Source organism: Sminthopsis crassicaudata, chromosome 2, assembly GCF_048593235.1.
Source record: "Sminthopsis crassicaudata isolate SCR6 chromosome 2, ASM4859323v1, whole genome shotgun sequence".
Lineage (NCBI taxonomy): Eukaryota > Metazoa > Chordata > Mammalia > Dasyuromorphia > Dasyuridae > Sminthopsis > Sminthopsis crassicaudata.
This window is the reverse complement of record NC_133618.1, coordinates 399,670,709-399,692,031: the sequence shown is the minus strand read 5'-3', so window position 1 is coordinate 399,692,031 and position 21,323 is coordinate 399,670,709. Positions and strand designations below refer to the sequence as shown.

The window sequence follows — 21,323 nt, the reverse complement described above, 5'->3', positions numbered from 1 at the left end:
CCTCTGCCTGTCCCCCAGAGCCCCAATCAGACTAGTGCTATTTAGCTTCAGTCCTTTGACAGAGCTTGGTGGAGAGATCTTATCCTGGAATAGTAGGTAAAGGGATTTATGATTCTCCTCCTTTTGCTGGTTCTGTAGGGGCTGGAGCCTGTGGATGAGAAGGGGTTATTAGTGTAGGGAGATTGAGAAGGGAATTGCCATGGGGAGGGGACAAATTTTTTCTCCATCAATCCATTAACGTGTGTGTGTGTGTGTGTGTGTGTGTTTCAATTTTTTTTTGCCACTTGCTGGTTAGAAATGGTATTGGAATCAGTAAATTTAGCTTTGAATCTTGTCTCTGTTTTTTCCAAGTTGTGTGGTACTGGGAAAGTCATTTAACTTTTCTGATCCTGTTTCATCATCTTCCAAATGTAAGGACCCCTTCCATCTCAAAATGCAAGGAACTAGCGATCCATCATTACCTTTAAATGTGTCTCCACCTATCCCAAGATGAAACCCAAATGGAAAGATAAATTGGTGAGGCCTTTTAGGGGCTGATTAATCCTGAGATCAAGACCTAGGGGAATGCTATTGGGCAGCTCTGCCCTCTCTGGAGTAGAATTTGTATGTCTTGGGATTCTTTCCAAGAACATCCCTAAGCCAGCTTTATTTTCTCTTGGTTTTTTAAGCCATTCTGCCAAAGGTTGGTGAATGCCTTGCTTAAACACCAGCCCTCCTAAGGGTATCCTCAGGCTCTGGGTGCTTTGCTAGATGCAGAGGAACACCAGGTAACTAAATAGAAAGTTTCTCTGACTCTGCACTCCCCACTGTGCTGCCGGCCATTGCCTCTGCCACCATCTCTCTGCCAGTCTTTCAGAATAGGGCATTTCTGCCATAGCACCACTCCCCCTCCTTTCTAGAATGGGCATCACTAGGCTGCCAGTTATCTCTCTCCAAGAGGAAAAAATATGCTACCGACGGCATCTTTCTGATTTATTAGAACCTTCCGAGCATCTCTCTCTTCCATTTCTCAGCAATGAGCTCCTGGATCCTCTGGTTCTTGGTCCTTTCGTAGGGGGTCCTTTTGTGTGGGATGAGGTTGGGCTGCGGGACCTCGTTGTCCGGGCCTTGACCCTTGTACGGCGTGTCCACAGCGTTGAGGTCCGGATGCTCCTCCTCCGAGGTGTTGGTCCCCACGGCCCCCGTGGGGGTCACCGTGGGGGGGCCCAGAGATGGTTGTTCCGCTAGGGGGGTCGGGAGAGTGGGGAGCAGCGCCTCGATGTCATTGTTTCTTCCAGGGGTTGGCTCGGTCCCGTTGTCCTCCGTGAGGTTACTGTAGATTTTGCAGGACTTGCAGCACAGCTGGTTGTATCCCGGGATGGAGCAGTACCGAGACAGGACTTCCAAGCGACAGAACATGGACTTATCGCCTTGACAGTGTCCTTCTGAAAGAGAAAGGCAGCACAGATGACCGGACCGGGGAAATGACGCGTGCGGACTGCTGACTAAGTATCTACGTGTCTTACCAAGTCTTACTTTGGAGCGATAGCTAAAATGCATTTAGTGCCCGAGATGAGTCCCCAGAGTACTGAACGTTAGCAATTTGAGAGACCTTAACTTGGGGTCTGTAAACCTATTTTATGAAAAATATTTTGATAGCTGTAGTTCAAAATGGAACTATTGTTACCAAGATATTTCAAATATAAATCATTTTCCTTCCTGAGGGCCCTATCCACTTAGGATAGCTGCCCCAATCCCTATGCATTTTTTTCCTGAGGCTGGAGTTAAGTGACTTGCCCAGGGTCACACAGCTAGGAAGTGTTAAGTGCATGAGGGCAGATTTGAACCCAGGTCCTCCTGACTTCAGGGCTGGTGCTCTATCCACTAGATTAACTAGCTGATCCCACCCCCTGCGCTAATTAGCTGCCTTTCTTAGGCTTTTTTTTTTTTTTTTTTTTTTTGGTGAGTCAACAACTGGGGTTAAGTGACTTGCCCCGGGACATACAGTTAGGAAGTGTTAAGTCTCTGAGGCTAGTCCTCCTGACTTCAGGGCACTAACTAGCTGCCCCTCCTATGCACTTTTGAATAAATTAAAAACAAAACAAACAAACAAAAACCATGATTGTCAGGTTTCTCCAGACTGGCAAAAAGGATAATGGCATAAAGTAGGTTTCAAACTCTACCCCAAAATCATCATTCTCATGGCCCTCCTCAATAGTTGAGGATTAAGGAGATGAATAAAGAAACAGTCCTGGTCTCAGAGTCTGAAGACCCAAATTTGAACTTTTAGGTGTTTCATCCAGATCAGGTCAGTTTCCCCACCAGCCAAATGAACATATCTGGCGAGATTATAGTGAGCAGAGCACTGTGTAAAATTAAAGTGCTATAGAAATCTGCACGGGGTTGTATTTTCTGAAAATATTGTCTTGACGGCTCCAATTTGTAGCATTGGAGCTTGGCGCCTAATAGTCCGACAGGGACTCCCCCTCTTCAGATCTAGCTGTGATGGGATAAAAGTAAGCAGTGAATGCAGTACTGTACACTTGGGAAGAGAGTATTCTTCAGATTACTTATTCATACCGGGCCAAGTTGACTCATCTCTACACTTTAGTATTCTTTCTCCAAAAGGTTCTGCTTGGTACTCTATGTGTCCCTCTTAACTTGTATATCTCAGGGTTAGTTTCTCTACTAAAAAAAGTGTCTTGCCAGTCTTGAGAAGTCAATACAGTATATGAATAGAATGGGTATTTCTGGTGTTTTAAGATCTGACTCTTCAACTTGATGTAACCAGGTCTCTCGATGTAACCGTGGGGTCATTTCCTATTTCTGATAGTCAGTTTACTTGATGGAAAGTGGCTCTTGGCAAAAACAACTGACTTCTTTTCTGCTATCTTTAGGGGCTAATTTAAGACAGTATTGCCAGTGGTTGGATAGATGGGTAGTGGAAAGGACAGTCTCTATCTAATGGAAATCCCATTTATTAGAGGGCACTCACTGAGCATCTGAGAGAATAGACAGGGCTTCATGTTCAAAAAATCCTTCAGACAGATCATGCTTGTCCTTGGGACTCTTTAGTACTCACCAACCAAAAGAACAAGTAGCTTAAAATTCCAGGCTGCAAATTGCTTCTGAAGTCAGGTCTTTACTATGTAAGCAGCTGACTAAAAATAGCAATTCACTCCTAAGTCATTTATATTTGTTCTGAGAAAGAATTATACTCAGTGGGTAAGTCTTACCTAAAATCTCATAATCAAAAAGTACCAGTGAGATCATACCTCAACCTATGATCCAATGTGGATCTACTTGGAGATCCCCACTGAGGGTTGAAATCATTGTCATATAAGTAGCCTCTTTGGCTTTCAGAGTGCTGCAATCTATTCTTTATAGCTTTTACTAGCTGGTCCCAACTATTTTCCTGGAACTCCTCAGAAAAGGGTGAACCCTCTGATTCTTTTCAATCCTTTAAAGATTTAGGTTGACCATCATGTCCTTATTCCTGGTGTCTGATTTCCTCTAACTTACCTTTACTTCTTTCTAATTTAAATCATTACATTAAATACCTACTATATATAAAGCTCAAGAGTTACAAACATGAATTGAGATGTGAATATAATCTGTGATTTTGATATAATATATTTTCAATTTTTGGCTCAAACATTTTGGACATCTTCTTCCAGGTGCTTTCCAACCTGACAATATCCTTCCTAGGCTGGTAGCCAGAACTAGACACACTATCCCAGCTTTGATCTGACAAATACAAAACAGACAGTACTACAACCTTCTCTAATCTAGACACTGTCCATCTTTTAACACGATCAACCTGACACTTTTTGCTCCTTTGGTTTCATTGTCTTTAGGAAGATAGCATATCATAGTAAACAGAATGCCAAACCAGAATGCCAAACCGTATCGGCACTTATTGGCTATGTGATTCAGGGAAAATCATTCAATTTCTGTGACTTATTTTCCTCCTCTGCAAAATAAGGGGGTTGGATACTTTCTCAAGTCTAAAATTATGTCCTGTTCCTCCTGATTCTCTTCCTGTTCATCCTGGGTCTCATTCATCTTGTCTCTTCTTTTTCCTACATCCTAAGTGTACCTTTGAATTCAGGCCCTCTTTTTTTTTTTTTTTTTTTTTTTTTTTTTTGCCATCTCAGTGAATCACAGTTCCAATGGTCAACTCTACATGGATCACTCCTAAATCTACATGAGAACACAGTGGAAGGGACCTAGGAGATTATCTGCTTTGACCCTTTCATTTTGCAGTAAAAGAAACAAGGATTTTCCAAAGGCAATAAAGTCCTCATGGACCAGGTAGAACCAGGACCAAGACCAGAACAAAGACACTTCCAATGATTCCAAAGCAGTGTTCTTCACATGGCACCATGTGTCTGACCTATCTAGTACCAGCCTCTCCCTTGGACTGCAGTCTCATCTCCTCAATGACCTACTAGACATCACCCCTGATTATTCTGATAGCAACTCATCTTCACATTCCTCCCCAGGCCTTTTAGAGTCTTATTTTGTGTGTAACCTTGACTCTCCTTTCTTTGGATACTATGAAATCTAGTTTTGATCCAGGGTACAGCTTATGTTCAATGTTCCTCTCCTTAACTATCCACATGCTTCAGATTATGGGTGCTTACTTTATATCTGAGAATCATTTATTTGGAGCAGGAAGGGACCTATAATCAATCAGATCCAATGCTCTTATTTTACAGATAAGGAAATTAAAGCCAAAAGAGGTCAGGTGACATACTCACAGTCATACAGTCATCCTGGTCTGTGCCTAAAATAGGATTTGAACTCGGGTCTTTCTGACTACAAGCATAATGTCCTATTCACTACCTCATGATTTTTTTTTTTTAAATTTTCTTATTGAGTCTGCTCACACTGAGTTGGACTCATCCAAGGCAGCTATGGCTTAGGCAACATAGAACAATTTTAGCCCAAGATTGAATGTTGACCACCATATCTGAAGGGAATAATCTTTCTGCAGAAAACTAATGATTGACTGTTTACCTCAAGACCTAGATATAACAGGACCCTGAAGTTACTTACGTAATGCTAAGAGAAAGAATATTCAACTTAAAATCAGGAAACCTGAGTTACAATTTTTACTCTTCCATGAACTAGATTTTGACTTTGGGCAAGTCACTCCCTATTTCAGAGCCTCAGTTTCTTCTGAATAAAATAAGATGGTTTAGATGAGTTGACCTCTTTCTAGGATCCCATCAAAGTCTAACACTCCATGAATTAACCTCCCAACATTACCCAAAACTTTCTTGGGAGGACTCAAGCTTGATTCTACTAGGCTGCCTTTTACCATATTCCTTACCCGGGAATACGGGCTCACCCTCATAAGGGCCAGGATGAAAATCCACCCACTCTTTCTAGAGATGACAAGCCCCATGGATGTGGATTCTTGCCTAGAGTTCCATACATTCTGGGGGTCTTGACTCTTCCCCCAAATTTTAACCCCTTTGTATTACTAGGAAAGCCAGGATGTATTCCTAAGCCCAGAAGAAACATTGACAAACCCAAGAAGATTCAGAAAAATATTGTCCTGTTAAATAAGCAAAGACTTAATAAGTTGGACACATCAGCCAATAGAAGGATATAGAGCAAGAGAGAAGCATAGACTAGCAAAAGAGCATTTTAGTGGAAAAGGGAAGGCACCAGGGCTTTGGAGGGTCCAGGGCACTTTAAGGACTCTGAGGGGTAGGAAAGCAAACATTCCTCCAAACCTGTTTTCTATCTCACTGGCAAACTCCCCATGAGTGGTAGCTTTCGTTCATCCTTTCAGATGTGCTTACACTTGCTCTCTTACTGCTCTGTTTTCTGAACATTTTAGCTGTTGCATTTTATTGAGAATATAAAACTGAAAATCTGGCCTCAGTGAAGATGACCAGTGACAAGAGAGACTTTTTGCAGTTTTGTGTTACGTAATACCAGTGTGGACACAACCTTCAACAAACTACAGGCCATATTGGAAGTAGGAAGAGAATAATTACATAAGGGTACTTTCCCAGACCTAAAGTGATGCCCTGAATCTCCATCTTCATCATGAATGGGGAGAACTTTAAGCAGTGACTATTTAATACAGTCCAGCCTCCATTTTCCTATTAGAGATCAGTAAGTAATGGGGGCTTTCTTCAACGTAGGCTTTTGAGAAAAGAATCTTTGGCAAAGTTTTATTACTTCCTGGCCCAGAGTATGATCAGGGGTTACTGAATGTTATTTGATAAAATACAAAATATCACCCTATAACTATCTCCACACTTGCTCCATTTCTAAATAATGACTGAAGAATTGTCTCTTATGAAACTCGGTGTGGATTCTCTAGGCTCTTCTCAAAGCCAGGTGCCCATTCTGCCAAGTTCTTATTTTACTGGTAGATCACATAACTATGTTTTCAAATCATGAGTTGGGGGAGGGATTGTATTTTTGTAGTTTCCGCAGGAAAGTGCATGTAAAATGCTTTGCAAATCTTAATGTGCTTTAGAAATGCTATAATAATAATCATAGATATTATTACAGGCTGAATTGGCCTTACACAAAAGACCTGGGAAGCAAACTGAAACAGCACATCTTTAATAGTCTGTTAAATACATACAAAACACTAATAAAATATCCCTGATAAACCAAAGTGCATATAGACGTGGTGCACGATGCCCGGATACCTTATTGCGCCACTCTCCACGGCCACCCATATCTCAAAATGTCACTAAACAGTTAGTTGTCTATTGAAAGTTTGAAAGTTAACAGTCGTGAACATAGTTATACAGTTAAACACCGATTATTTTACATAACAGTATTCAGTGCCAGCTATGTATCTGCTTTGCGGTCGTGTTGATGAAATATTAACAGCTTTTGGGGGGAAGGAAAACAACAACACATTTGTCTAGACCGCCAGCATTCAAAGATGGAGCTGCAGGGTGGAGGATGACACATCTGAAGCGCTACATTGCCGCAGGGCTAGAGATTTGAGTCTGTCACCCGACAGAGCCCCACTTAGGGGTGGCCCCGAACCTAGGGATGACTTGCTGGAAGTAGCTGGAATAATGCGCATTTCAAAACTAAGACGTCTTTTGAAATGCTCTCTAAAGGACTAACTCCTCTTCCTTGGCACAGAAATGTCACGGGAAGTAATGAGGCCATTTGAAGTTTGGAGGAAACAAAAGAAAAGAGGACTCTCTCCTTTGGGAACTGAGACATTCCCCTAAGAACCTTGCTGACTCCTTGTCTGAGCCAGTTGGAGTCAGGTCCTGGCAGACAAGCTCGTGATATACCAGGGTGGTGTTTGCTTTTGAAGCCAGGCTTATTGATCAGTGCTACTACCTTTCACCTTTAAGGCATTTTTCTAAATGTTTCTCCTAAGCACAACAGCCGTAACAATTGAGGTAATTCTGTAGTGGTTTCCACAGTCCCATTGGCCACTTGACATATCTACATGAAATAGTCTCTGACCGTTTCTTTGTCAGTCTCTCACTCACACAGGTGCGCTGCTCGGCGTCAAATAGCAAAGACCTGGGGGGCTGATGAATGGGAACCCAGAATCAGGGGCTTTCTGGCCACCACACCCCCTTAGCACAGACCGCTCTGGGGCAGGGGAGGGTGCGGCTTGGGTGGCAAGCGTTCTGCCACATGCACGAAAGCCCGGACCGTGGCGAGACAGAAACCCTTTATGAAAATGAGCCGGGGAAGACAGAGCAAAAGGAGCAGCAGCAGCAGCAGCAGCCGGAGCGGAGCTTTGAAACATTCCCACAAGATGGAAACGCGAGGACCCTGTGTCGTTTTGAGCACTGCACAGGAACAAACACGGAATGAAAGGCAGAGAAAAAAGAGCAGAGCCGGGCCCGCGGGGAGCACAACACGAAGGGGGATGGGTAGGGATGGAAGAAAGTCTCTCATTCATCCGTCTACCCTGCTGGAAGGAAAGCAGGCTGAGGGGAGGTGTTGGGCAAGAGAAAAGGAAGCGAAAGAAACGCGGCACTCCAAGGTCCGCCTCAGGGGTGCGATCATGTTCAGGACCGAGTCTCTGCCTTGGCCCCGCTCGCACATCTTGGGCCAGGGAGTCGCTTTTCACCCAGGCCCGAGAGCCCCAGGCTGCTGGCTCCTGGCACTATCCCGAGGCCCGGACCTCCCGGCAGAAATTCTCCTTCCCACGTGCACAGGCCGGGACATCATCCGCCTCCAGGGCAACACGGGCTCTGAATCAGAGAGAGGCCCCGCTTGGAGGAGGCCCCTGGGAAGAAAGAAAGATTCAGCCCCAGAGAGGACTCAGAAAGACTCAGGGGAACTTCCCATAGAGAGAGAGGAAAAGAGCCAGAGGTAAGATCCGCAGCGGCTCTGGCATGCAGGAAAGGCCGAAGGCAGAGTTATAAACGGGTCTTTTACTTGAAGAGATTTTCTGGATTGGATAGTCAGGGTCTGGACGGGACAGCCACTGGATGAGGTAACTCTTCTTGGAAGGGTCAGAGATGTTTCCTAGGAGAAAAAGAACAGGGATGTTTGAGCCCCCGGGAGGCCCCGGGGCCGGCTTCTGAGAGAGCTGACTGAGAATTAGAGGGAGGAGGCGGGGTGTGAGGGCCAAGGGGCCGGCAGAGAAAGGCTGAGCTCAGTCATCAGCCTGGGTAGGAAATGCTTACCAGGAACCATGAGCCTTGGAAACTCCCCAAACTCGATTTCTAATGGAAGACTGAGTAGTGGAAACTCCCTTGGGGCCAAATTCATAATTGTCATCAAGGCCCCAAAATATAATTACTGAAAAAGATTGGACTAGGCCGGACAGAGAGAACCCTTCTTGATTCCCCAGATGGGCCGGTGTCCTGCTCAGATGGTCAGCCCTAGATAATACTTCCTTGGTTGGAAGTGGGCTACCAGGCTCAGTGCTTAAAAACATTCTGGGGTTAAATGGGAACCGGATGGGGATTGTTTTTAACAGCTCAGGTCCTGAGTCTGAGCTCTTCTTCCCTGACTTTTTGTCCAGGAGTATCATGATGGATGTGATGACACTTGAGATGAGGGCAGGGGATTAGTGGCACTTGTTGCTCAGAAGAAGCCTAATTTCCCCAGGGATCTTTGTCAGGGAATGTTAGGTCACCCCATGTAAAAACTTATTTAGACACATATAGGTGCTTAGGATCACAGATTTAGACCTGGAAATGACCTTGGAGAGCATGGTTCCCTCAGTTCACAGGTGAAAAGACGGAAGCTGGGAGAGACCCACAGTTAGTGAGATGTGAGACAAAATCTGAACTCATTTCTTTCATCTGTGCTTCCTCTCTAGATAATCCCCTTTGATCCTGCATGGCCAATGTTGAGAAGACTTACGGGGACATATGGAGAGTCTGCATGTCCTTGCTGTCTCGGGCCGCTCCTCCCGACAGGAGCCGATGGTACCATCCTGGGTCCGGCACAAGACCTGGCGTTCCTGAGTCCCATTGCCACAGCTCACGGAGCACTGGGGGGAGGCAAGTCATTAGTGCTTCCCAAACATGAGGCTGTATAGAAATCTGCTCTGCTATTTATATGTTGTATCTTCACTGTCTTACTGCTTCCCTCGCCCTTTACCTTAAAATGAATATGGACTGTTTTTGCTTTTTGTGTATGTCCATAACGTAGTCCAGAGCTTGGCACATAGTAGGTACTTATTATATACTGGGATTGACTGATAGCAATTGATTGGTCAGTCTGTATATTGGTGCCCAAGCACTAGTATTGAAAGAGAAAAACTAAGCTTCCTCATTGGACATGAAGCTCTGGGAGGCTATTCACCATCCACACACCTTTTCCAGAAATATAGCAGGGCTACTAAATCTTGAAATAAGAGTTCTGGAAAACTAGGCTTTGATGAAGTACATTAGGAATCAAATCTATTTGACTATGCCTTAAATCCAAATCACTCTGGTTCTCACTGATAGGTCAAAAATACATCGCACTCCTAGTCTCACTTGGTCACTGGGTTTTGGGGGCTCAGAGTGAGTGTAAATAACAATTGTTTCTGTTATTGCCAGAGTTTTCCCCCCCAGATTTTTTTTTTTTGAGTAGGCAAACTAGGCCATCATTTCTCCCCTACCCTTATATTCCTGGATCACTGAATGGGTATTGCCTCAACTGAGATCTGGGCAAGAAAGACTTTAGTTTAAAAGAGCTAAGATGTCCCTACTACATCTGGGGCCATCTCTAGTCATCCTGATCCATGTCTTGCCACTGAACCAGGTTGGCTCTGGAGGAGAAAGAGAGGCTGGTGACTTTGCACAGTTCCCCCTTGTTTAAATTTAACGAATTTACAAGTTAAGACACACTTTGCTGATATCACTGGCCCTTTTTGAGAAGGAAGGATGAAGAGCAACAACAACAGCAGGATTACTAAATTCACACTCATATTGTACTCTATGGCTTACAAAACACTTTATATAAGTGATCAGAAGTGGTCCCTGATAGAAAGCTCATTCTTGCTCCCATGTGAGTTTGCATTTTAAGCCAAGATGCCCGAGTTTTACAAAGCCATGCAGCCACTTGTGACAGGACAGACTAATACATCTGCAGAGTCTCTCCAGTCAGTCACAAATACTCAGAAATGGAGGCAGTCTTGCAGCTCACCTGCTCCTACACCACCTTGTCTGACAGAGGAGGAAACTGAGGTACAATTATAGTTGTAAATCTCAGGTCTCCTAAATCACATTCGTGGGCTTTTGTAGTTCTCCAGGGGTTCCTTGCACAACTTTCTATTCCTCAACTCTTGGGGAGAGATGGTTACAGTGGTACTCACTCACAAAGGCATGCAGGCAAGTGAGCAGAACCCAGGACTATATGGGTTCAAATTTCCCCTCAGTTGGGAGTGAAAGCCATTGAGAATCAGCCAGGAAGAAGTGGAGGCCTCAAGGAGGAAAGAATAGGCTATTTCCAAGGGGATTATTTTGAACTTGGATCTGTGCTCAATCTCTATGACTCTCATTTGTGCAATCGAATTCTGCCTAGGATCTGCCCGTCTTGACAGATCCCTTGGTCTGTAAAGTACTCTCTGTTAGTAAGGCAGACAAAGCAGTATTGGAGTAGTTGGCTCTAGATCAGAGCTTAACAAAAATCCCTTCTTCATCATCCCTGAGAAGCAGTCATCTGGCCTTTGCCTGGAGACCTCCTATGAAAGGGAACCTGCTCATGACCTCTCAAGTTGGCTCTTTCCAGTTTGGGATAATGGTAATTGGATGGAAGTTTTCCCTGACATCCCACGCTTCCCCATCTGCCTTCTGGGGCCGAGTGGAATGAGGTCAGCCTCACTTCCCGTCTGGAGGCTGGGCCTCTTCTCTAGGATGGATGCGGGAGTAAAGCTCACCTGGGACCAGGGCCCGACCCGCCACTGTCCAGGGCAGAGGTCCCGGTTACAAGCCCGCCTGCCTTCTGGTCGGGCCTCGTTGCAGTGCTTGGTGTGGACAGAGCGATTAGTGTTGTCGTGCAGGGGCTGAACACAGCGCACCGAACGGATCTGGTAACCAGTTTTTCCACAGCTTTTGCTGCATGGTTCCCATTCTCCTGTGACCCACCTGCAGGGACAGAAACACACAAGGTAAATTCTCTAGCACTATCAGATCTGGAGCATCGTAAGGCCTACTGTGCCTTGTATCTCTCTCCTGACTCCCAGCATGGAGACACAGGAATAAGGTTCTGGGGAGAGAGCCCATAGAGGGTGGGGGAAAAGTGTTGGGCAATGGCTAATGTGGTGCTCCTGTGAGGCCAGAGGGAGCCACTGGGGACTGACAGAGACTGGCACATTTGGTGGATGAGAAGGAGTAGACCAAGGCTGGGAGACAAATGAGCATACAGCTTAGCTTGTGTACTTACTCAACAGGACTCAGGAATCAAAGGCTAGGATAAGGGAACTGAGTCATAATGAGTAACTGATGGGAATAGTAGACAAGATGAACAGAATCATGAATGTCCTATGCACTCCTGCCTCCCACCCCAAGGACTTGAAAGCCTTTAGTTATTACCCCCAACTTTTTCTAGGGTCCTATATGGCCAGGCTACCCTGCCCTCCAATCTGACACCCTATATATTTCTCACCCTCTGTTCCCATGTACTCTTCATTCCTTTACGTTCCTATTTCCTACTCTGATACCACTCTGAGTGGTCCACTACTGTTCAGATTCTAGTATTAGAGAAGGCAAAGAGCCAGATTTTTCAAGCTCAGGCCTGATTTTGTATGTCTAGTGATAGGATGGAATTATCACCAGTGGGCTATTTATAGCACAGGCTTAGATAGTCATGGAGCAAGTGATAATGAAGAAATACTGTGTTTTAGTAGAGGTTGTTCAAAGGGAGACAACATAGTACAGTGGAAAGAATACCGCAACTGTAGTCAGAGAACACTCAGTTTGCCTAGAGCATGTATTTGAACCTGAGTTCTAAAGTCATTTCTATATTCTCAGTCACAGGTTCAACAGGTACTAAGTAACAGAGTTGGAAGTGACTTAGAATACTGGCTAGAAGGAACCTTAGAAAATAAAACATTAGATGGGGAAAGGGCCTTGGAATATAAAATGGCAGAGCTGGAAAGGGCCTTAGAAATCATTGTGTCCAGCTGGGGCACCAAGGTCCAGGAAGAGGAGCAAGGAGGAGCCTGGCAGACCAGGACTAGGAAAGTAGGAAGGGAAAAATCATTTCTATACACCTACTGTATGCCAAAGACTATGCTAGATGCTTTACAAATATCTCATTCAAATCCCATAACAACTGTAAGATAAGTAGGTATTGCTATTGTCCCCATCTTAGAGTTGAAGAAACAGAAGCAAACAGAGAGGTCAAACTCAGTCACATAGCTAGTATGCATCTGAGGCTGGCCTTGAATTCAGGTTTTCCGACTCTATACTTAGAGCTCTGTAGACTGAGCCCTCTACCTTGTTCTTAAGAGAGACCCTAAGAGTATCCTTGTATGTCCTTTTCTGACCACCTTGTGAGCGCTTTGCCCCGTGTGAGTTCTCCATAAAATAATATTTTTGGCAAGTGGACATTTGGCATTCGGACACTGTGGCCAGCCCGCTTGAGTTGTGCTCTCTGCAGTAAAGTTGGAATGCCTGGCAGTTTAGTTTGAGAAAGGACCTCAGTGTCAGGTATCTTATACTGCTAGGTGATCTTCAGGATCTTCCTAAGACAATTCAAATGGAAATAATTCAGTTTCTGGCAGGGAACTGGTGTGTTGTTCAGGTTTCACAGGCACACAACAATGAGGTCAGCAAATGGCTCTGGACCTTAAGTTTAGTCAGTCATTACTTCTCCTCTTCCACACTTTCCTTCAGAGCCTTCCAAAGACAATCTATTCCCTTTCCCTTTGTAGAGATGGACAATGAAGGCCTCCTTGAACACTGGGGGCACAACTTCTTTTGTATGAGTAATGGACCCTCCACCTTGTAAATCTTATCTGGAATAGAATCAGCACCCCGTTCTTTGCCATACAAAAGTAGCCTAATGCCATTCAAAACTTCTTCAGAGCTGGAACATCAGCTAGGGAGTGACTGATTTCAACTTGAGGTGAATTGATGATGGTCTGTTGAGGACACTATGGAAGTGTTTAGTTCATCTCTCTAGGATCATGTGCTTATCACTAATCAGTCTGGCAACATCAGCACTGAATAGTTGAGATGCACAATAGATCTTTGATCCAAGATGATTCAATGAATCATAAAAACATTTTAGATTGTTGCTATCAGCATAAAGCTGAATTTCATCTGCCTTCTTACTGAGCCAAGAGTGCTGCATCTCTCTAAATTTCGACTGTACTTTACTTTTGATGGAATTGAATGGTACCTTTTTAAAGATGGATGAACTATCCTGCTAGAATTTCCCCATCATTTTCATCAAGATATTTGCAAGTGTTCTGACCTAGATGAGCAAATGCAGTGCTGTCCACCAAATCTCTGAAAAGTTCCCACTGTTTTTCTCCTCCATTATTGTCAACTGTGTATTAGCTCAACTTACTTTCCAGGTTGGGAACTAACTGTTCCCATTCAGAGAAGCACTCTAATCCGTTCATGTAATCTTTTTGCTTTTATTAAATGCAAGTATTCAGCTTGGAGAGGATGTCTACACTGAACCATACACTGCTTTTGTTTCTTTCATATCCTGTCTGTCTCTTCTTAAATCACATGGTCTATTAAGCCAATGTTTGCAGCAAGGATATATCCAGGAGGTTATATTGCATTTAGGTTAAATGCAATGCAATGTTAGTGATCAGAAGGTAATGATAATATTAATAAATGATCATTGCTTTGTTGTTTCTGCCTCCATTGCTTACAGGGACTCCTTGCCACGCCTGGCAGTCTGAGCCTACTCTAGCATTAAAGTCCCTCAGAATTATAGCCTTTTGGCACACTGATGATGAGGATCTCTAGGTCCTCATAATTTTTTTTTGACCTCATCAGGGTTTGTCACGGCAGGAGCATAGGAAGTGATGATGTTAGCATGGTGCTGTCCTGCAACTGGCAATCACATTGTCATGAGTCTGTCATTCACTCTTCTGGAAGGCAAGTGAGCTTGTTTATGAGTTTTTTGATTTTTTTCTGCAAAAATGATTGCAAAAATGATACCAGTTTCATGGCATCCTTTCACAAGATTCTCCAGAAAAATGTGTATCCAGCTCCTCCTTCAGCAAGTGGCCTTCATTTGCCAGCCTTGGTTTCACTCAGGGCAGTGATCTGGATGGGACACCTGTTGAGTTCTCTTGCTATAAGCCCTGTCCTTATTTCAGGGCTACTGGATTTTGCATTGTCTATAAGTGTGTGCACATTCCAAGTACCAATGATGAGAAAAATCAACTTTTCAGAAGTTTTGTATCTGTTTTAGTGTTTCAACCACAGGGGGGATCCCTGCCTACTGCAGGTAAGCAGACACATTTTAGGGTACCTTTTCTAGCCCCTTCCTCACATCAGGTGAGCAGCGGGATCCTTACAGGGCTGCTCAGACACTCAGGGACTGCTGAATCCCACTGCTGAGTCCAGTGAGGTGACCCTAGGGCTTGGGCCGGCTATGTCCGGGTTCTCCAGAGTCACTGTGATTACTCGCCTGTCTCCACAGGGCTCTGAGGGCAGAAATGCTAACACACTAGGTAAGGTCTTTTGATTCTTTGGTAAGCTGGATCTAAGTGGGGAAGCTTTGCTCTAAGTCATCAATCTGACTCTGTCTTCCAGAGCCACCTCTGCCCAGCAGCAGGACAGATGAAGGTGACCCTAGCACTTGGGTTGCCTGTGTTTGGGTTCTGACTACAGCCCCCAGGGCATCTGCCCCTGTGGTGACTACCCATCGCTGCAGGGCTCTGAGGGCAGAAATGCTAACACACTAGGCGAGGTCTTTTGATTCTTGGGTAAGCTGGATCTGGAAGGTGACTTGCAGTCTGTGATGTCTGACAAGCTCCACACCTGTCTTGCCTGCCTTCAGGGCCATTGGAGCAAGCTGTCCTCATTTACCCATTCCACCAGGAGGTCTTTGCATGCTGGGGAAGTACACCCCCTAAATGGCTGTAGGGTCTGAGACCTTTGGTTGCCCTCAACCTGCCCATCTGCCAAAACAGCGCATCAAGCTGTGGCCCCTGTGCAAGCCGTAACTCCTTGGAGCCCCAGGTGAGAGTAGGTGGATTAGGTGGACACCAAAGTTGGAAAGCAGGCCCTTAAAGACCCTGGAAGCTCTCACCCCAGAGGGGCTAGTCTTCCCTGAACACACCCTACACCCTACAAAGACCTTTGGGGATTTGCCCAAGATTACAAAGCTAATAAAGGTCCAGGGCAGAATTGAATTCAGGTCTTCCTGATTCCAAATCAGGAGCTCTATCTACTATGACCCCTAGCTGCCTATGAAAAGCATAAATATTATAACCTCCCTTGTTTTAAATATCCAACTTCAGTATTCAGAGGGAAATGATTTTCGGCTGGTTCATTTTAGACTCTGCTTTATTCCCCTATTTGGAAGCTCTCTGGTCATCAGAAGATACTTTTTCAAAAGAATCATTTCTATGTACAAAAGGATGGATAAAACAAGCAGAAAACTCATTCTGCAACAGGACACAGCTCCTTGCAACCCCGGCGAAGCAGGCTATGGTTCAAAGGAAGGGGCTGTAGGGGAATTATCCCTAATGAAGTTTTCTCATCCCATGTATCCACATCTCTGCTAACAGAGAACACTACTGTGTAAATGGGTTTCCTTAAGGTCCTAGGGAATTCAGAGAGGACTTAGGGAGCCTATTTCATGTAAGCAGGAGGTCTGACCTCCGTGTGAGGTGAGGGAGTGAATGTAGGGGGTTGAGAGAAAATGAGAGCTCTTACACTGGCTGAGAACATTCCTGAAGATTGCATGCTCTGCGAATTGGCTTAGGCTTTGCAATGGAGTCACAATTACTCCGATGCACCATCTTGTGGTCCAGTTTCCTTCGACAGCCATATCTGGTAAGCTGGAAACCTAGATTAGCAAAAAAAAAAGTTAGAAGAGTTTATTTGTAATTCTATTGTTTCAACCATGTCCAACTCTTTGTGAGCTAATTTTTGTTGTTGTTGTTGTTGTTGTTTGGTTTTGTTTTATTTTTGGCAAAGATATTGGAGTGATGAGCTATTTGTGTCATTTCTTTCTTCAGCTCATTTTACAGATGAGGAGACTCAGGCAAATAATATTAAGTGATTTGCCCAGGATCACACAGCTAGTAAGTGTCTGAGGCCAGATTTGAACTCACAAAGATGAGTTTTTTGGGACTCTTAAGCCCAATGTTCTAACCAGTGCTCCACCTAGCTGCCTTAAGAATTTATTACATAAAGGCAATTTGAACAAAAAGTCTCTTCAAGTTTTAGACCCATAATGACCTTTGTCTGAAGTTAGCCACCAGAAAATTTTTATCCTTATGTATTTTACAATACCCAGGCACAAACTACAAGACTCACTAAAAGTCAACACCTGTTGTGCAAGATCCTTATTGAGCCAGATACCATAGAAATAACTTAATTTCATAAATAAAATATACAGCTTTTTCCCAGGGCAGTGAGGATTTTATTTAAATTCAACTACAGTGTGCTTTTCCCATAGAGAAGGCCTCATTTACAGGCATATTATTGGGACATAATTTTCCCTTTTTATGTTTTCTATCATTTTGACAAAACTAATTTTGCTACTGCATTGATTCACATTGCCATGGAATCTATTTGATGGAGATCTAGATTTAGGAAGAGGAAGAGAGAGAAAGAGAAAGGAGGAAGGGACCAAAGAAAGGAGAGGATGAAAAAGAGGGAAAAGAGGGAGGGAAAGAGAGAGTCTGATAGAGAGGGAGATAGAAAGACAGAGAGTGTAAGACAGAGAAAGAGAGGGAGAGAGAGAGACAGAGACAGAGACAGAGACAAAGACAGACACACACACACACACAGAACTTTTCCTGCAGCCATGACAAAATTATTATTTTTATCTACAGAATTCGTTGGCATATGGAGTCCCACCTTTCTGAAGCTTCTCATGTAAATGATTATAGACGGCTTATGGACAAATAATGTTTTGGAATCTTGAGAGTTGGAGGTGGGACTAGGAATGCAATCAATCTCATCCAGCTTTCAATAGTATCCTTGCCAAGTTATCATCCAACTCTGCCTGAATATCTCCAGTGATGAGGAGATCACTACTGAATGAGCAATCTATTTTACTGATAGACAGCTTTGATCCCTAGGATATTCTTTATATTGTTCTAAAGTCTTAATATTCTTATAATTTCCCCATATTTGTTCTAGTTCTGTACTCTAGAGCCAATCATTAAAATCAATTAACAACCATTCATTAAATTTTGTCAGGCTTCAGAGATAGATACAAAGACAAAAATGAAAGTTGTTCCCTTCTTCTATTCTTTTGAGGGAAACAGTATCTAACATGAAGGAATTGGTCTTGATGGCACACAAGGGTCTTTTAAAGTCTAGATGTATATTTATGAGCCTTTAAACATATATAAATATTTAGAATATACATACAAAACACATGTTGGGTAATTTTAGGTAGGCTGAAGGGGAAGAGGATCCAGAAAGACCTCAGGTAGAAAGTTGCCCTTGAGCAAAGGAATGCCTTTGAAAGGAAGGAGGGATGGGAAGAGATCATGGTGAAGAAATAGTTCATTCTAGACCTGCAGAACAGCCTGTACAAAGGCATGAAAGTGGAAGATGGAACAGCATGTGTGATAAACAACAATAAGGCTAGTTTAATGGACCCGAGGAATGAGAGAAGGTGAGTGATGTAGAATAAATTTAGAAAGGTACATTGAAAGTAGATTGTGAAAGGCTTTAAAGTCAGACAGAAGAGCTTGTATTGGACCTTAGAAGTAGTAGAGGAGTTTATTGAACATTGGAGTAACTTGATCAGATCTGTGATTTGGAAAGAAAAATTGCTTTGATAGCTGTAGAGAATTCCCAGGAAGCTAGAAACTTTGGTAAGTGGGATGTTCCTTTTCTCCTATGATTAATCAATTAATCAAATTAAGCTTGAAATCATGAGAAAACATAAGGTGCTGGCACAATTACTGGGGCATTATGAACTTTACACAAGATTGAGTCTCTAGAAACTAACAAAATACTTCACAGATCAAAGAAAACAGAAACCAGAGCTAGTCACAGTGTTTTTCACAATAACATAAGATTTTAAGATATATAAGCAGCATGATTTGTCTTAATAAACATCCCTGTTGAATTTTCAGCAACCCTGTCTCTTTATTTTCAACCACTACTGCCCATTGGTGTTGTGCTGGTCACAACAAATGGTGCCCAATGTGGGGCTTGAACCCACTCTACTGAGATTCTCATTCAAAAGTGGGGGAGGAGGGGAGAAGTCCCCTAAGAACAGACTTACCAAAGCACTATATACCATTAATTATCTCACACTGAATGACATGTCCCACACTCCAACTAACTTATTTTTTTCTTCACTACATCATTCTTCTTCAAAGAAGAACAGAAAAGGTTAAGGGGCTGATTGTGCTGCCCATCCCTCCTGTCACAATATGTGATGTGGAGGGATGTCAACAGGGCATGGAGGGGCCCTGATAAGGTAATAATTCAGGGTTGAGGTTTTCTTTATATTTCCTCAGATGAAGGAGACAAGTGGATCCTGGAAAGATGTAGCCACTCTGTCCAAAATGATCTAGAGCATGAAGATAAAAGACAAGAAGACTTGCAGAGGCCGACTATACTGCAAATGGAATCATTTGCATGCACCTGCAACTGGCCCCACTGGGGACACAACTTAAATTGGGAGAAGGAAAAATCAAAACCTTCTGGGGTATTATACAAAGTCCACCTTGGGTGAGAGTAGATGGATGGAGAGAATATATTCCTGAAATTCTATTGTGTGATAATGGATCTCAAGATTTAATTAGTATTAATGAGCCAAATAGTTCAATAGTTAAGTTTAATTGTAATGGACTTACTAAAGATCCTTCCCTATGCTAGCTTTAACAGCTGCAGTGTGATACTTCCTATTCATTTCTGTTACAAATATGATCTTTTTACAGGCTTTTGGCTAGTAGAAATGTTTCAATGCTCCAATTGTGTAAAAAAGGCTTTAAGTCTGTAGTGCCACAAAGCATACAACATTTCCTCAATCTAACAATCATTGTTATGGGTATATTGGGACAGAACTGTGAAACAACAGCTCCCAATTGGGGATCCATATATTACTCTGCCCAGATCGGGACTTATGGATTTCGAAGAAACCGATCTTCCTTTTTTGGGCTGCAGAACACAGCAGAGACTTTGTCAGACAATTTGGAATCAGCCTTATGTGTTCTGGTATAATGACTCTCATAATCATCCTATGCATGGGGGATACCCCAAACCAAATTGGTGGAGAAATAATCAAAAGAGGAATGGTCATGTTCGGAAAAATCACATTACTGTTTGCTCATATAGAGGAATATATCAGAATAGCAGTAGGAATGTATCATATAATACTACCATGAAGGCATGTTTGAGGAATGATTATGCTTTCATGTGGGGAGAAATCGGCCAAGTGACAATAGCAGAGGTAGAAGGAGTTTATAATATTACTTGCAAGGAATGAAAAGTTTCTGAATCCATAGGAAGTAAAGTTAATACCAGTATTATGTCTGTTATTATGAAGCCTTCATTTAATATTACCTATACAGAGTGATGATAAGTATCACACTCGAGCGGACCATTCCTTGGAGAACATTGAACATTTACTCAGCAAAAGTAAAAAGAAAAGATGTATTTATGTTTTGTTTTTGGTATAATAGCATTAATTTCTATTTTAGCTTCTAGTGCCTTCATTGCTATGTCTGTAACCACTGTTCAAAATCAAGTGGTTCAATCTAATTATTTGCATGAACTTTCTTTGACCATCTCTAAAGGGTTTGCAATACAGAATAAAATCAATGAGGGGTTTTATGAAGCTATAAATCAATTAAAGGAGGATATGCTTGAAATAGGACAAGAAGTGGAAATATTGAGGATTAGACAAAGATTGGTGTGTGATTACAGCTTCCCTAGATTCTGTATGATTAATAAGAAATACAATGAGTCAGAGTGGGAATGGGATAAAATTAGAAATCATCTTAATGGATTATGGGGAAATTCAAATGTTACATTGGGTATTGAAGATTTTCAAAAGATTGCTGATATGTTAGATAAAGAATCACATGAAATCTAGAACCTGACCAGACTGTCCAAACAATTACTGATTGGATTAAGAGAGTATAAGGACTATTCAGTGCCATTGGGCATGAATTATACCCATAGCATTTGCTGTAATTTTATTTATTTGTATCTGTATCTGTGGGCCTGCTCTGGTAGGCTGTTTTCTGACCATACTTAGAAGAATTATGGAAAATGTCCACAGGAAGGATCTCAGACTTCAAGACTTGAGAGTACCTCAATAAACAAAATAGAAGGAGATAGAGAGAACTTCCAGGAAGCTAGACATGTCAGTAACTGGGATGTTCCCCTCTGCCTAAGATTAATCAAGGGTGCATTTAAGCTTGAAATCATGAGAAAACATAAGGTCCTGGCACAATTACTGGGGCATCGTGAACTTTATACAAGATTGTATCTCTAGAAACTAACATGCTTCAGAGAGTTAGATCATAGGAAATAGAAACCAAAGTTGGTTTCTATGCTTTTCATAATAACATAGGGTTTTAAGATATAGAAGCAGCACAATTTCTCTTAATACATGACTCTGTTAAATTATCAACAACCCTATCTCCTTTTCAACCACCACTAGCCCATCTGTGTTATGCTGGTCACCAGAGATAGCTGTGTAGAAAATGAATTGGGACCCGAATGCAAGGAAACCATTCAAAGCTTATAATAATAGTCCAG

General features: G+C 42.9%; 1 protein-coding gene across 2 annotated transcripts in view; it reads right to left on the bottom strand.

Annotated features, from left to right (window-relative positions):
• Positions 1 to 965: 965 nt before the first annotated feature.
• ADAMTS2 (ADAM metallopeptidase with thrombospondin type 1 motif 2) overlaps positions 966 to 21,323 on the bottom strand; it is a 445,301-nt gene continuing 424,943 nt past the window's right edge. Inside the window, exons 18-22 of one of the 2 annotated variants that reach the window (XM_074291805.1) lie at positions 16,296 to 16,428; positions 11,321 to 11,528; positions 9,316 to 9,445; positions 8,380 to 8,469; positions 966 to 1,424 (exon numbers count right to left, since the gene is read on the bottom strand). In XM_074291805.1, the coding sequence (XP_074147906.1) occupies positions 976 to 1,424; positions 8,380 to 8,469; positions 9,316 to 9,445; positions 11,321 to 11,528; positions 16,296 to 16,428 (1,010 nt within the window). In that variant the 3' untranslated portion in view covers positions 966 to 975. The remainder of the gene's footprint in view (positions 1,425 to 8,379; positions 8,470 to 9,315; positions 9,446 to 11,320; positions 11,529 to 16,295; positions 16,429 to 21,323) is intronic. The other variant, XM_074291806.1, reaches the window with a different exon arrangement.